At 53.3% G+C, this 16678-nt stretch overlaps 1 protein-coding gene and 1 long non-coding RNA gene across 5 annotated transcripts in view; both read right to left on the reverse strand.

The window, feature by feature from the left end:
* Window positions 1-3417: 3417 nt before the first annotated feature.
* On the reverse strand, window positions 3418-6306 carry LOC130680929 (uncharacterized). Its single transcript, XR_008993975.1, has 2 exons — window positions 6119-6306; window positions 3418-5252 (listed from the first exon to the last, which is right to left on the reverse strand). It is a non-coding gene; the product is annotated as an uncharacterized LOC130680929 (long non-coding RNA).
* Window positions 6307-8920: 2614 nt separating this feature from the next.
* The window catches only part of LOC118918107 (CD177 antigen-like), a 30260-nt gene continuing 22502 nt past the window's right edge, over window positions 8921-16678 (reverse strand). The window contains exons 5-10 of one of the 4 annotated variants that reach the window (XM_057492726.1): window positions 16345-16526; window positions 15215-15331; window positions 12533-12672; window positions 11652-11837; window positions 11380-11514; window positions 8921-11114 (exon numbers count right to left, since the gene is read on the reverse strand). In XM_057492726.1, the coding sequence (XP_057348709.1) occupies window positions 10873-11114; window positions 11380-11514; window positions 11652-11837; window positions 12533-12605 (636 nt within the window). In that variant the 5' untranslated portion in view covers window positions 12606-12672; window positions 15215-15331; window positions 16345-16526 and the 3' untranslated portion in view covers window positions 8921-10872. The other 3 variants (XM_057492728.1, XM_057492727.1, XM_036896595.2) reach the window with 3 other exon arrangements.

Below are 16678 nucleotides of genomic sequence, written 5' to 3' on the forward strand. Positions count from 1 at the left end.
AGACAAGAATCAGTGAACTTGGGGACAGATCAATAGAATCTACTACTTCTGAAAAATAGAAAACAAATGGAAAGAAAATGAACAAAGTCCCAGGGATCTGTGGGACAATGACACAATGGCCTAATATTTGTACCACCTGAGTGCCAGAATTAGAGGGGAAAAAACATGGACCTAAATAATATTTTAAGAAGTAATGTCTTCAGAAACTCAATGAACCCAATACAGGGTAAACCTAAACAAATCACACTAAGATGTATAGCAAACCCTTGAAAACTAAAGAGAAAGGAAACAAATCTTACAACAGCCAGAGAAACAATGTATTACCTACTAAGGAACACTAACTCAAATGACAGGAGATTTTTGTATCTGAAAACATGGAGGACAGAGGGAAGTGGCACGTTTTTCAAATGCTGAAAGGAAAGAACTGTCCGCTATGAACACTAGAATACAAATACTGTATCTGGTAAAATTACCCTTCAGAACTGAAAAGGAAATAAGGAAATTCTCTGATGAAGGAAAACTGTGAGAATTCATTGCTAGCTGACCTCTCCTTAAAGAATGGCCAAAGGAAAGAATGTCCAATTCATCCTTTTGTTGCTTATGTTTGATATCCGATCTAAATCTAACCAATACTAAAATAATCAAAGTCAAACAGAGTATGTTCCCTGACAGCAATAATCAAACAGAAAGACAACTGGAAAATCTCCAAAACAGCATGTATCTAAATAATCTAAGAGTCAAAGAGGAAATCTCAAAGGAAATTGAAAAAGCACCAAAATTAAGTTAAGTCCACTAAGTTAAAAAAGCAAAAACCAAATGAGAAACACCCAAACTTTGTGAGATGCACCTTAGGCAGTGCCCAAAGGGGAATTTTTAACCCTAAATCCTTACAATTTAGAAAAAAAGGAAATAGCTCAAAATCAACAACCAAAGGTCCTATCATAAGAAAGTACAAATAACAGCAAAATGAACGCAACTGAGAACAGGAAAGAAATAAAGATAACAGCAGCAAGGTGACCTTTACAAAGGCACCCCGCATGGATACACTGGACCTGAGACCCCGGAAAGAGCAGGGCTGGGTCTATATAGTCAGACTGGTTCTGTGGGTAAAACATAAACAGGAATGAAGAAGATGGGGTGGCTGTGAAGGCCCCAGTCTTTTCTCTTCTCCTGGGGTTAAAGTCAAGTGGAGCCCTTTGGTTTGCGGAGATTGGTCCTCACACCACCCTGTCCCTTGAGAGGTAAACGGGCTCAGTGGGAAGACAGCAGATGGGAAAGGCCTCTGACACCAGGTGCGGGGCTCAGCCTGGAGGAGCTGGAGGGCGACTTTGTTTGTTGCTTATGTCTGATGTCCTACCTAAAATCTAACCAATACTAAAATAATCAAAATCAAACAGAGTATGTTCCCTGACAGCAATAATCAAATAAAAAGACATAACAGAAAGGAAATAGGAAAATCTTTTTTGGGGCATGCTTATGCAACTGGCTGCTTGGGGGGTCTAGGCTGGGTCTCAGGGACCAGAATGCTAGGTCAGGCAGGGGCTGCTCCATGTGGGTAACAGGTTTGTTTCCAAGGTCGGGACCGAGGGCCAGAGGTTCATCACAAACCCTTCCTTGCTGTAGACAAGACAGTGGCCTGACTCTCAGGGGCAGAGAGATTTCCTGAGAGGCCCCAGCAGGCCCTCAGCCTCCCCAAGGCCTTACTACGGTGCAGCGATCAGCCACGCGGGAGTTGTAATGGACGTGCAGAGATTCCTGATTTACAAATCAGAGCAGAATTGGGTTCTCCCTGTAACATAGTCTGCCTCCTGGTGTCTGGTGTCCCATAGAAATGGGCGGCCTTTCCAGCGGCCCCTCCCAGGGTGACCTCCCTGCTGCAGCCCTGGAATGACAAAGCTGCGGCGCTGTCCACGGTGCTGACAATCCCGCTACCCAATGGCTCGGGGGACCCGATGGTCCAGTGGGGATCAAGGCACTCTTTCACCTTAGCAGATGAGGACTAATGACAAGCAAGAGGTGCACAGGGCTTCAGGGAGTGTGGACTGGCTCTGTCTCCACCCCTCGAGGGCAGTCAGGGGCTATGGGCATCACCGCAGGAACTGCCCCTCAGTCGGGGTGACCAAGTCCAGGCTGCCCAGGAGCGGTTAGGCCAGCAAGATGATGAGCATGGCCTTGAGAGGCGCAGAGGATGGTATATGGGCCCTCAGTGACGGGCACAGCCTTGTCCCCCACGTGTGTGAATATGTTGCATGATAAGGAAACTTACACACTGAATTCAGGCCAGTGATTGGCAGGTTGCGGTGGTTTACCCAGTGGGCCTGATATAATTACAAGGGTCCTTTCCTGTAGGTGAGGGAGGGAGATGGCAGCTGGAGAGCCGGTAGGAGACGTGGGATGGAAGCAGATGACAGCCTTCAGGCTGCTGCACTGCTGCTCTGAAGAGGGAGGAAGAGGCCCCAGCCCAGGAACACAGCTTACAGGCCAAGAAAATGACTCCAAAGAGAATGCAGCTCAGGGGACATCTCCATTTGTGCTGAACTGCACATGAAGTTTGTCGTGATTTGTTTCAGTGGCAATAGGAAATCAACAAACACGTTGCTCTGCCTAACCCAACACCCGGTGCATCGGGATAAGGAGCATCTGAGCTACATGGGGATGTGACACTTTGTAGGTCATTTCCTTACCTCTCACCTCATGCAAGGACCCTCGGGCAATGGGAGAACCTCCTTGGAGATTGTAGGTTCTGTGCCTCGGTGCTCAGACCCTACATGGGAGCAGCACCCGCCCCAGGTCCTCAGGGAAGGACTGGGAACTGCGGGCCAGGATGTGTGGCAGGGGCTGCAGCTGAGGCCCAGTGGGAGGAGGGACACTGGCCCTGTGCTTGGGAGCCCAGGAGGGTTAGTGGGGGAGCCCTCCCTCTGGGACATGGGCCCACATATGTGGTTGGACACATGTCTCAATGAGGTCCACGTCAGGGAGGAAAGGGGAAGCAGATGGGAAGCAGGGCCGGGAGCACCATGCTCAGGGCAAAGAGAAGCTGCCAAGGGGAAGTGTGCAAAGGTGTGGGTCCTGCCCATGGCTGCTGCCCGTGGCAGCTCCTCTTCCTGCGGACATCAGATGGCCCCCTGTTCTGTGTACCTGAGACCCAGTGCGTGTCTGCAAAGGGGCAAACACTGGGAGGTGGCCACGGCCCGGGGTCCTGAGCAGGCTACGGACGGCGGGGGTGCGCCCCTGGCTGGGTCAGCTCTTGTGATCTCTCCCTTTCCTGTTAGTATGGCCCCACTCCATCTGCACTCCTCATCCTCCTCCTTCCCAGGAACAGAGATAAAATTACCCCTGTGTGACTCAGGAGAGAAGGGACCAGAGTTTCAGGTGAATTTCTGCCAAGACATGTTCCCATTCACAGCAAAAGACAAAAGAGGTGAAGGGTCCTCTTTATTCACACCCTCTCAGGTGGTGGAGGAGGGTCAGGTCACCATCCCTGGGAGCTCCCCCACTTCCTGGGGGGATGGGAGCCTTTGTCTGGCCCACCCAGGAATCAGGGCAGCCCTTTGGGGACTGAAGAAATCAGGAGAGTCGGGAACCTGGCCTCGGGTCCCTGAATATGCCCAGGCTCAGAGCTGATTTTCTGGCTCAGGCTCCAGCTTGTGACCCTAGCCAGGGAGTGGGGTCAGGCGGACCCTGCCACAGTTCTTAAAGAGCAGCTGACAGAGGAAACTAAGAAGCCGCATCTGCTTTATGGTCGATGCGGCAGTAAATGTTCGTGTTGGGGTGTGACAAACACTGTAAAAGAAGAAGAGGCCAAACACTCACCAGGAACCTTCGCAGAACCTGTGCAGCACCTGCCAGGCCCTGAGTCCACCTGGGGCTGCTCTAGGCAGGACCGGGCTGGGCCAGGGGGTTTGACCCCAAAGCCCCCCCTCCTCCCATCACCTTCTGTTTCCCTTTCTGCCATCGTTTTCTGAACCTAGTAGATCAGCAGGGGGTGGGTTGGGGGCATCTGGGACCCTTGGGGCTGTGGGACCAGAGCATTCATTGCCCACACTCACCTCATAGGAAGACAACAAGGATGTCACTTTCAGTGTCCCATTTGTACAGTAGAAAAGCCCCAGTCATAACAATCAGGCAAGAAGGAGAAATGGATGCATCCAAATCAGAAAGGAGGAAGTACAGTTATGTACATATGTTTGCAGACGGCATGAACTTACATGTAGACAACCCCAAGGATTCCACAAATCTGGTAGAACTAACAAATGAATTTGGCCAAGTTGCAAGACACAAAATCAACATACAAAAATCAGGTGTGTTTCTCCACACAAAAATGAACTATCCAAAATGGATATTAAGAAAATGATTGAAATTACAATAACTTTGCAAGGAATAAAATACTTAGGAGTAAATTTAACCAATGAGGGAACAGACTTGTGTAGGGAAATCTAGCAATCATGTGGAAAGAAATTTACAAAACCACAGATAAATGGAAAGACATCCCATGTTCAAGAATAGGAAGACCTACCATAGTTAAGATGACAATACCACCAAAGAGACACACAGATTCAATGCAATCCTTTCCAACATTCCAATGAAATATTTTATAGAGAAAGAAATTTCCAAAAACTCACATAGAATCTCAAGGGATCTCAAATAACTAGTTGCAGACTCAGGCCCCATAGAGGCAGGTGGGGCATTCTGTCCTGCTGTGTGATAATGACTGACCAGACACACTGACCCCGTGAATGGCACTGCAGGGACTAGGAATCCAGAAATGAATGAGGGGGGCAGGCAGGGAGCAGGGGGTGGTGAGTACGTGAGGGAAAGCTCTACCAGTCAGTCTACTGTTTGTGAAGTACAATTCACCCCACCCAACACCCAGAGGTCAGAAAGGAATCACTCACGGTAGACACCAAGCTGGACAGCTGCTGTTGTACTCAGAAGACTTCCGTGTAAGGCTTGTAGGGTGTAGTATCCTGTGTCCTCTTGGGTGACATTCTGGAACAACAGGGATCCACTGAGGTATATTGTCTCTCGGCTGCTGTATGCGATCCCTGGGGTAACTGCTTGTGTGTTTATTACATATGATACAATTGTAGAGTTGAAATTTACATGGTCCCCTTTGTACCAGGCATAGCCTAGAAGACTCTCAGGAGGATTGCGAGCAAGCAGAAGAACATCCTGCCCTTGGACAGCATTGGGCGGCACCGACTCCACAGCGAGCTGGGCAGTTGTGAGCAGGTTCCAGGTTAAGAGTGAGACTAGGAGGGAAGAGGGAGAGATCCATCAATATGTGGATGTATTATTGGGATAGAAAGATGAGACCCTGGGTCCTGAGCAGGGCTCTTCATCCCTCAGCCTTGGTATGTGTGTGTGTGTCTCCTACTGGTCAAGGTCAGGAGCACGACCACCATGACTTCAGCCCCTCGGCCCCTCTGTTTCCAATGCTCTTCCCAGTGTCTGTCCGGTTGGGTCCCACACACACTGAGGGCATCCTTGGGAGACACCTGCCCTGACCATCTCCTCTAAAGACCCTCCGTCTCCACTTTCTGACCGGCCCCTGCTCTGTTCCCTCCACGGCCCTGTCTGCCCTGGACAGCACATCCTAGATCTCCCTGCGTGTCTGCCTCCCTCCCCGTAGAACGTGAGCCCCAGGAGGCAGGGCCCGCCTGATCTGGCTGCACCCAGCGGGGGAACAGGGTGCAGGTACCCAGGCGGCAATGAATCAGTGTTCCCAGGCCTTCTGTGTCCCTCCTGGCGTTTATATGACAAAATCTGAGGTTGGTGAGAAAGGGCGATATTTATTAGCCTTTGGTTGTGGTTTTATTTTAATTTTAGTGTTACCTCAGATTGTTATTTTTCTTCTCAGTTTTCATAATTCAATACTCAGAGATGAATAACCTGTAAACCTCACAGCAGTTGAGATTTCCCTGCCTCTGACCACTTCCGGACCATGAACCCTCCTGCTGCTGAGCCGCAGCCCCGCCCGCCCCTGTGCCCCTGTCCTCTCCGCTCAGGCGCAGAGGGAAGCCGCTGCCCCTCTCGGAGCCCTGTCCTCCCCCGGAGACCCCAGCCGCTCTCTGTCTCCCATCCCGCCGCCCTCTCCCCGGGAATCGTCCCCTCTCACCTGCCAGCAGGAGCCCCTGCCACGGAACCAGCCCTCGGGGGGCAGGGGCTGTGGGGGGCGCCAGGGTGTCCGCTGCCGGTCTGTCCCTGCCTCTCTGAGAAGAGCTCCTGCTCCGGAACCGCTCGGACCACTGCCGTCCCCAAGTGCCGGCTCTGCCTGCCTTCCTCCCTCTGTCCTCCTGGGGTGGAGCGCTTCGCGGGGTCACGTGGGCTGGGGGCGGGGTCTAGCCCGACACCCTCCCTCTCCCCGCCCCTCAGCACTGCCTCCCACGTGGTTCCGCTCCCCATTGACTACATCTGGCTGGGGGATTTCTGAGGCCTCTTCCTCTTCATCTGTGACTCCCCCCCCACCACACACACACACTCTCACACTCACACAAGCACGCCCTTGATGGATAAGCACGCCCTTGATGGATAAGCACAAGCCTGTACTGTTGGTTTGGGCGCACAGTCAGCCTCCCCTCAGTCCTCACACCTCCACATCAGGCTTTTCCAGAGCAGGAGCCTGGGGGCTACATCAGGACTTCTTGTCGCACTATGTCCCCGCTGTTCATCGAAATCATCCGTGCGACTTGAAAACACTTTCATATGCCCAGGTGACAACCTTAGAAATGCTGCCTTAGGAGCTGTGCCGGTGACGTAGATGCTGAGCCGGGTTGAGGCCCCGTGATGTGTGGCGCGTGACACCCCGTCCCCTTCTCCTGCGCTCAGGGAGGCTGTGCAGACCCTGTTCCAAAGCAGATTCTGACTCGGCAGGTGTTGGGGGGACCGGATTCTGTGTCTTTAATAACCACCAGAGGATGCTGGTCACATTGATAACCACACTGTGGATAACAAGGCTGATGGAAAACCCCTCCCCCTGAGAGGACAGCTCGCCCACCCACCCCAGCGTGACCTCTGCTGTGTCCTGACCTTGGTTCTGTCCACACCATACACACAGCCCCAAGAGTCCCCAAACCCAAGGGATTATTTCCCTTTGAACACAGAAACAGAGCTGGTTACCAAGGTCTTCCCACTGATCTTAAATGCTCTGGGAGGAGACTCCCAGCAGGCAGGTCAGAGAGGAATGTAGGGTGAGAAAGGGGCCAGCTGGGTGTAAGCAAATGTTTTCACAGCATACCTTGTGTATATGTACAGATAACTATTTAATTCTCACTGTTCACTTTTAACTGACAAAGAAAAAGAAAAGTGAAAACTACAGAAACTGTGGTAGAACTTGGCTTGCTGTTCTGGCCCTGGTTGTACCCACCTTTGGTCAGTCACATACCTACTCAAGACATCTTCCCCGTAGAGTACAACAGGATGAGAATCTGAAGTCACTTAGATATCCCCGACTAAGTAGTAAGTATAAGACTTTTAATTGACAGTATTCTGTGGATTGTGTTTAAATAATTCAAAAGTACATTTCTGATTGTGAAGATACTGTGGTATTGCACAGTTGTCACTTTATTGAATGTGCACAACAGTCCCATGAAGTTTATAAAGCGTACCCTTCAGGTGCTAGAATTAAAACTGATCTGTTATTAAAAAAAAAAAAAAAAAGGCAGACCCTGGGTTCTCCTGTCCCATCCTGCAAGGGACATTCCCCTTATTCCCCAGGATCCTCAGGGAACCACAGCTGGTGTCCCCACAGACAGGGACCCCCAGGATGGGGCGTGGCCTATGTGGTCAGGGTGAGGCTCTGACCTCCCGTGGTGATAATTCCCCCTGGGGTGGAGGGCCTGAGTTCGTGGGAGGTCAGTCACTCCAAGGAAGAGGTGGGGAGGGGGGCCCATTTTCTGGGAATGAATGTGCATTGAGCCCTCACTGTTGTGCAGCCCCCATCCTCCCTTGTGACTCTACAAGACATAAAGGCCCTTCCCTGGGACATTGGCAGGCACCTGCTGGCCACCCAGGCTGGGGTCAGGGCCCCTGGGTCTCAGGGAACATGGTCTCTCCCCGGGTGTCACACAGGTGGTGACATGCTTCGAGTATACGGTTTCTCATCCATTTAACGGTTATTTACTGAGCATCTGTGACGTGTCAGGCACTGGGAACTCCAGAGAACAGGACACACCTGGGCCCTGCACTCACAGAATCACAGAACTGAGGAGTTAATTATAATGGGGAGAAGGGCCATGGAGGGAAAGTGTCTGGAGCATCCGGAGCATGGAATGGAGTCTCACCTGATCTGGAGGTGCATGGAGCACCCCTGAGAAAGGGACCTTCTGGCAAGACCAGGAATGTGAGTGAACATTTGCCCCTTGAAGGAGGGAAGCTGTGGAGGAAGGAGCTGCCTGCAGAGGGACCCGTCTTCGGGTGGGCAGATGTCTGGCTGGCTGGAGGGGCTGACGGCGTCCAGTGTGGGAGCTTGGAGAGCGAGAGGACTGTGGGTTCAGCGAGGCTGGCACGGGTCAGGCCTGCTGTGACGAGTTTGTTTTCCTTTTTATAGATCCTTGAGGTGTTCATGTTAGGGTCTTTATTTCAGATCATTTTTTTTTTTAATGTAGGCATTGATTGGTACACATTTCCCTCTTAATAGTGCTTTTGCCCAGTCCCATAAGTTTGGGTATATTGTATTTTTGTTTTCATTAATATAAAGGTATTTTCTAATTTGCTTTCCATGCTGTGGTGGAGGGGTTGTTTTCACAAACGTTTTTACAAAGACAGCTTCTATGATATTCTGATACAAATTCTTTGTACCTAAGTGTGCATTTTTGTACAGTATATAGCTAGGGATGGAATTGCTGGGTCATTAAGGTATGTGTATCCTCAGCTTTATTAAACAGTGACAAATTTTGTCAAAAAGTTAAATCATGCTTAGTCTGTTCTTTCTTTTTTTAATTTATTTTTATTAAGGTATCATTGACATACACTCTTATGAAGGTTTCACAAGAAAAATAACATGGTTATTACATTCACCCTTACTATCAAGTCCCCCCCTACCCCATTTCAGTCACTGTCCATCAGTGTAGGAAGATGTCAAAGTCCCTATTTGTCTTCTCTGTGCTATGCTGTCTTCCCCATGACCCCATACACACCATGTGCACCAATCATGATACCCCACAATCCCCTTCTCCCTCCCTTCCCACCCGTCCTCCCCCACCTCTCCCCTTTAGCGACCAAGTCCATTCTTTTTTAATATTTTCTGGCTTTTACCTTGGAGAGGTAGAAAACTCCCCAAATACAGCAGAGTCCTTTACGTGCTGGGCAGCTAGAACACGAACTGTGCCCATCATGAGAATTTCCCCTGGGCCCTCCAGGTGGCGATGTCCAACAGGGAGCGGGACATCCAGGCCTGGAGCTCAGGAGCCAGGTCCTGCTAAGAGCTGGAGACTTGAGAGGCACGTGCTTATGGAAGAGAAGTCATGAACGGGGAGTGGAGGGCTTGTGGGCAGTGAGAGGAAGGAGCCGGCACAGACCCTGGGGAACAGCCACATTTAAAGGTTGGTGAAGCAGCTGAAAACAGGAGTGACGGGCAGGATGATGTCTTCCAAATTCACCAGGTTGGGGGTGCCAGGAGAATGTGATTAAAAGGAAAGGCGCCTCTCAACCCCCAAACCCTCCACACAGGTAGAAGAGGGAATCAAAGGCAGTTGTATGACTGACTGAGCATTAAAGCCAGAATGGGATGAGCATCACAGGCGATCCACTAAGAACTACAAAGACAGAAAGAAAGCTGACCCCTTATGTGGCCAGGCAGACAGAAGCCATTACACACACGCTGTCAAGATAAACAACAGCTAGTCCTCAAGTAAGAGGACTGGACAGCACCATCTGTCACCCGTACTTCATCCTAAATTCACCTGGTAATGGGGTGGCCGCCTGTGTCAGCGAATTGGCTTTCTCCAAAGGAAAAATGAACTTCTCATATTTTGATGCAGATAGTTTTGCAACTTGGAGGGGCCCGCCTGACTCAGGCTCCTGCCCCCCCCCCCCGGGAGACAGGGGTGGGACCTTCCTTGCCATTACATTTCAGAGCTGGCAAGAGGCTATTTAAATTTTTTTAAAGATTTCCATACACCTCTCAGAGATAGAGAAAGAAGTTCAATGATACATTTTCTATAGAAAATGCTCTGAAATAAAGGGGGATCTCTTTCCCTTTTTGTGCCAGGGAAGATGAAGTTTTCTTTCCTTTTTGATTTGCATTTACTCTTAGGGGGCTGATGCCAGGAAAGTACAGTGTTGGGTCAAATGCCGCAACACCAGCCTGAGGAGCACCGGGCAAGTGTAGCAATGGAAGAGGATGTTGGTGACTTTGGTAAGAGGGATGTTCGAGAAGGGGGCGATGGAAAGCGGGCAAGGAAGGGTGAGTGGAAGGTGAAAAAACAGAAGCAAAGAAATGTATCCAGGCAGCTGAAGATACGTGACTGAGAAGGGAGGAGGCGGTGGCAGGAAGAATAAGCCAGGAAGTGATTTTCTTTCTTAAAGTGGCTTGGTAGGACTTGTAGGAAGGGGGACAGAGCCAGTGCAGAGGGGAAGGCTGGCGACCTGACCCACTCTTAGATCTCTGGGTGCCCTGCCCTCCCCTCACGTAGAGAAACCCTGTGTTGGGGGAAAGGATGGTGTGTTATCAGACACAGGTGGCCACTGCTTGAATGTCCATAGGGCAAGTTCAATGTTCCCAAGCCCCTCCCTAAGTGGTTATCAGGTCATAAAGTGTGTGGGTGTGGGTGGGGATAATAATACATGGAGAGGACTGGGAAATAATTCAGCATCCAAGGCTGGTCCCGTTATGAGTTCAAGGGAGGGTTGGGTGCAGAGGTGTGGCAGGGGCTAAGAATCATCTGGAAATAGGTTCAACACGGAGGGTTCCCCATACCAAAGGGCTAAAAATACACCAAGGCCAACAGCCCAAGCCAAATAGAGGGGAGGGGAAGCTCTGGCTTGGGGGAGAGTTTCATTCCCATCAGAACTCTCATGTACAGAGAAGACCCCAATATCACAGGTATGGTTCAACAAGGAGCCAGAAGGCTGGGTCATGCAGCCCTGAACGTTCACTGTGTAGGACGCCCCACCTAGAGAGTGAACACTGAGTCAGAGAGGACTCAAAGTGGGCCGCTGAACCTCCTATGGCCTGGGAGTCCCAGACGCTCCCCCTCCAGCCTCAGACCAGGAGACCAGACTCTCAGTCCCCTCCTCCCTGAGACCTAGACATTTGGGTTCCCAGCCCCCTCCACCCACAAACCCATGAGTCAGGGCCTCATGCACCCTCGCACCTCAGAACCAGTGAATCCAGGACCCCAACACCTTTATCTTTGGAACCTGCCCTTCAGTACTCACCTCCATTGAGACGAATGTAGCCACTGTAACATTGAGTGGTGCCCATAGGACACGTGACATTTTTAGAATTTTCTGCACAGGTCCCAGAGACCTCCACACAGGCAGGACACTGCAGGTCTCCTGGGGCAGGCACAGCTGGGGAGCAGAGAGAAAGCTGGGGGTGCACAGCTCTGCTCCCAGGTGCAGCCACCTACCCTGAACCTTGGAGTCTCTGTGACTCTGGGGCCCATCACTCTGTCCTTGGCCCCAGCCGTCCCTCTGGGATCCCATACCTGGATGGGGGAGGGAATTCAGCAGGATGCTGGTACTGTTGGCCCTGTTGCAACCGTCAGAGGAGCAGAGCTGGGCGTAGGAGGCAATGAGCATGCCAGGCGGCCCCGAGTGTATGGAGATAGTGGGGGCATGCTCCATCTGGTCCAAGCTGCAGCCTTTGCTCCCCAGGATGAGTGACGTGTGTCCTGAGGGTGAGACGGCAAAAGCTGGATTGGGAGGGAGGCCGAGCCCCAGGTTCTTCATCACCAGCAGGCAGGCAGAGGGTGGGCTCAGCATCCCTGATTACAAGAGCCCAGGTCCTGCTGAGTGTGGGGTCCAGGCTGGGGCCAGTGCCTGAGTCCTCCGCAAGCTCTGCCACCTCTCACGGTGTCGCTCAAATGTCACCTTCGGAGTGAGCCCCGAGTACCCATTTTCAAATCACAACCTTCATCTCACTCTCCCTTTTCCCTCCCTGCTGCATCTCTCTCTACAGCTCTCACCTGCCCATCCATATCTTACGTCTTGGTTCTTTGCTGTTTTCTGCTATCCTCTGTGCTTAAAGCTGCAACGACGCAGGCACAGTGGGATCTGAAGTGCCTACAACATGCCCTCCATACATTAGGTGCTCAGTAACCTTGAGTGAAGGTGTACTTCCCCGAGGTTACTCTGGTGGGTGGCTCTGTGCTCAGCCCTTCCCCTGGACCAGCCCCTCTATCCTCACCATCACCCAGCCAGGCAGGAGGTATTCTTGCCATCACCTTGCCCTGTTTTCAGGCTGGGAAACTGAAGCACATAAGAGCAAGAGTTGGGCTTAGAACTCCTGGCCTAAGGGGAATCAGGCAGGAAATGCATGGGACAGAATCCAGGGTGGGGAGACCCCAGGCTTGTACAGCGAACTCACCTACATCTATGAGCAGAAGCGTCTCCTGACACACCTCCGCAATATCACAGGTCTGTTGCCTCTGTGGGGCCATTTGACAGGTTCATGAGACAGGTTGTGATGAGTCCACTGCATGTTTCCCTGGTGACAGGTCAGTAAACCTGAGGAGGAGGAATACCAGGGCCTGTTCCAGCCAAGGGCCCAGCCACGTCTGTCCTTCCTGGTGTCATGCTTGGAAAGGTGATCACATCCTTGGGTTGCAGTCCTGGTGACCTGGCCCCAGTGTCCCCTAATCTCACATTGATAAAACATTGGAAGGCAGAGTTCCACTCCCATCCTTTAGGCTGTTTTTGTTCAAACACCCGCAGAGAACTTTACCTGATGCTACTGGAGGAAGGCTGCTTCTGCCTTTGGGATGAGAGAAACTGTGGCTCTTTCTGAGCCTGAGTCTGACTAACTCTGCTCCCCTTTCCGGGCATCAAGGTCCTCACCAATGAGGACAATGAGGAAGGTAGCTTCATGCCATATATTTCTTTTAATGGGAATCGCTATATTCCTAACAGAAGTACTCCATTGCCACATGTGCACTGGGCACTTCCTCGGTGCCCAGCTGTCCCGCTCCCTGGCTTAGCCCATATAAGCCTCCCAAGGGGCTCACTTCACCTGGACTCCGTCATTCCTCACAGCCACTCCCATCGTCGTGCCCATTTTCAAGATGGGAAACAGAGGCAGAGGACGGTTACGGTGCTTGCCCAATGCCCCACCACTAGTCTCTGGCAGAGCTGGGCTCAGAACTGGCATTCTGGTTCCTAGGGTGAGTGATGGGCAGACGGGCGGATGACCAGCCTCGGCTTCCTCGGCCCCTGTGGGCCTCAGGAGCGCAGTCGCAAACCCGTGAGCTGGGACCTTGTGAAGGTCCCCCCATGAGCCCCAGGAAGGCGTGCCCCGGTGCAGAAGCTCCTCACCGAGATGTACCAGCTGCAGACGTGTGACCTTCTCAACAGCCCCATGAAGGTGACCACTCATTTCCCCACTTCACAGACCACAAACTGGCCCGAGCCTGGGGCGCGCTCCCCAGCCCCCATCTTCCCCATTTGGGCCACAACACCTCCTTCTTTGCACTTGCTCATGGAAACTGCTGGAGCTCTTGACAGTCCCTTTCCCTCACACCCCACGTTGCACCCATCAGCAGATCCTTGGCTTAAACTGCAACATACTTCTGGAACCACTTATGAACTACGTCCGCGGCTTCCTCCAGGGTCCCAAACCCCTTGGTTCTAAGGTGCTTCGTCCCGAGTCTCCCTGTGGGTCTCCCACCCTCTCCCACCTCCCCAAGCTCTGTCCTCCACCAAGCAGCCAGAAGGATCCTCAGAAAAGGTAAGGCGATTCACCTCTCTCTGCTCAGAAACCTCCAGTAGCTCCCCATTCCGCTCAGAATAAAAATTCTAAGTCCTTAAATGGCCCCTAGGCCCTCCTTGCTTGGGCACCACTACCTCTCCATCCACACCCTGCTCTGCTCTCCTGGTGACACTGCTGGAGCCACTCTGGCCTCTGCACTCTTCCTTCAACACACAGCAGGCGCTCGCTCACCCCAGGGCCTCTGCATATACTGCCCTGCCCCCAGCTGTCTGGATCATTCCATCCTCCCTGAACTCACAGAAAGAGGCTCAGAGAAGTAATGATCCCCAGAGCCCATTCAGTAAGAGCCCAGCGAGGAACCGCATCTTTCCAATCCAGACACAGGCTTTTTTGGGAGGCTGTGCTCGCCCAAACTTTCACCCCACCGCTCTCCTGGAACAACTGCCAACGTCCACAGGAGGACAGTCAAGGCTGCCCACGATCCAGGCCTCGGTGCTTCCTCAATGGGCTCCCGCCTTGGCCTGTTTTGGGCAATCTGAGCTCTTGCACCGGGCCTTCCCACATCCCATTTCCTTGGCAGGAGCCGTTCTCCCATCCCCCGGAATGGCTGCCTCTCTCCATTTGTCGGGGTTTGGGGTAGTATGGGGTATGTGTTATGTGCCTGGTACGCTTGTCTGCTGAGTAGTGTGTGTGTATGGCCTGTGAGCAGTTGTGTGTGTGGTGTTATGTGGTAGATGTTTGTTGTGTGGGTATGGCATGGTGTACAAGGTATTGGGGGCCCTCCCGGTGTCCCCATTTGGCTGCTGCTTTCCCTGTCACAGTGAGGCCCTTGATTCTCTCTCTGGTCTTCTATCCCCAGCAGCAGGCCTGCTGGGGCAGCCAGTCCCCTGGGTGGGGATGAAGCTGTGGTGGGAGCAGGAGAAGGGAAGTGGAGGCCCAGAGTTACCCAAGTCAGGGGTGAGGAGAGGCAGGACCAGCAGCACTGAGGGATTCCCAGTCTGAAGCCAGGAGCAAGAGCTCCTGGACTGGCTCGGGCACCAAAGGGTGGGGCATCCGGCCCCCTGTGCCCCTCTGCCCTCCTCCCTGCTCCCGCTGCCCTCCCACCGGGACGCTGGGCTCTGTCCTATTTACCTGTCCCCTGGGCCACATGCCTCACCCTGCCCCTCAGCTGGACACCTCCTGGCACCCCTGGAGAAGTGCCCACTGGGAGCATCCTGCCCTTTGCCTACGCGTCTAAGTGACATGTGGGTGCTGGCCTCGGGATGGGTTTGAGGGCAGGCCTTCTCCAGGGGCCCGAGCCCGGCTGCACTGGGGTCACGGCCCGGCTTCTTGTCAGGTCCTCACCTCTAGGAATGCAGTTCTCAATCATTACCAAGGGCCCGATATGCTGAGTCCCTTTAAACAAGTTGCAGCCTTCTTGAGGCACGCATCCCTGGATGCTGACACTGGTTCCGATGCCCCCTGTGGAAAGAGGAGAGAGGGAAAGAGGGAGCCGCTGCCCCTGGGACCATCTAACCCTCCGCAGGGGCCGCAGCACCTGGAGCCAGGCCCGCCCTCCCCCAGGCCCCAGGTTCAGCGGTCCCCCTCCCCAAGGCTGATCTTGGTCCTCAGAACCCTTCCCCTGCCCCAGTTAGTGCCCGCAGGGACCTGAATCCTGGCTGACCTCCGATAAACCCCAGCTCCCCACTGCAGCAGTGGGTGGTCCCAGCTGGGCAGGTCTCCTCTCTGGCAGGCCTACAGCTTGTGGGGATAAGCAGACCAGACACCTCACGGATACTGGGACTGGGGGTGAGACTGGACGGGAGGGCTGAGGGCTCTGGACTGGGGTTGGGGGCCTTTTCCCCACCTGCCTTTTGCTGGCCCAAGAATCAGCTTCCCTATTCCACCCCCGAGTGCCCACCTCGGGCTCCTGTCCTGCTGGCCTCAAGCTGGGCATTAAGGACGGCTGACTGGGGAGGGGCAGAGAGGGAGGGGACAGGAGGCCTGGGGAGGGGCACCTGGGACTCATATGGGGGGACACACGGGGAGGCACACTGTGGGAGGAAGCAAGGCTTCACCCCGAGTGCCACTGAACAGTCCATGAAACTGGTAACCCGAGGTCACGAACTATTCCACAGAGCACAGAGGATCTACACATCACCCCAAATCCAATTTGTGATCAAAGACAGGACAGCGGGAAGTTACAGAACAATTTGCCGAGGAAGAGGACACCCAAACCCTAAATAGCACATGAGTGAACCAAACCCAAAGGCAAGAGAATGGGCGCAGACACCAGGGCCGTGGGTGGAGTCTGAGCAGCTGGTGGGACATCAGGGTGTCAGCGCTGGTGGGGGCTCAGGACTGACAGGAGGTGCACTCAGGGAGGGAGTCCAGGGAGCGTGGGCGGGACGGAGGCAGGGGCACAAGGACCTCAACCCTCAGCCCGGGTTCTGCCCCCCTGACGGCCCCTTCCCCTCCCCTTGCTCCCTGGGCACCTGTGGGGGAGGGCAGGTCCCAGAGAGGAGGGTGGTGGGGAGGTCATTGCAGGCATCCTGGCGGCACACGCGGGTGTAGGAGATGACAGACACGCCGGGGCCTGGGTTTTGCTTGGTGATGTGGGCCTCGTGATCCGTGGCCTGGGTGCAGCCCTTGGTGAGCACTATGTACACTAGAGGTCCTGGATGGGGAGACGGGAACATGCCACTGGGACTAGCCCTCGTGTGGCCTGGAGGGAGGCTCTGCATCCTGGCCTGCGCTGAGAGGCTGGAGAGGAGGCAGCTGGGCACCCACAGGGGGGCCCCTGCTGGGGAGGCGGACAGCTCTGGGAAT

Source organism: Manis pentadactyla, chromosome 15 (genome assembly GCF_030020395.1).
Source record: "Manis pentadactyla isolate mManPen7 chromosome 15, mManPen7.hap1, whole genome shotgun sequence".
NCBI classification, from domain to species: Eukaryota; Metazoa; Chordata; class Mammalia; order Pholidota; family Manidae; genus Manis; species Manis pentadactyla.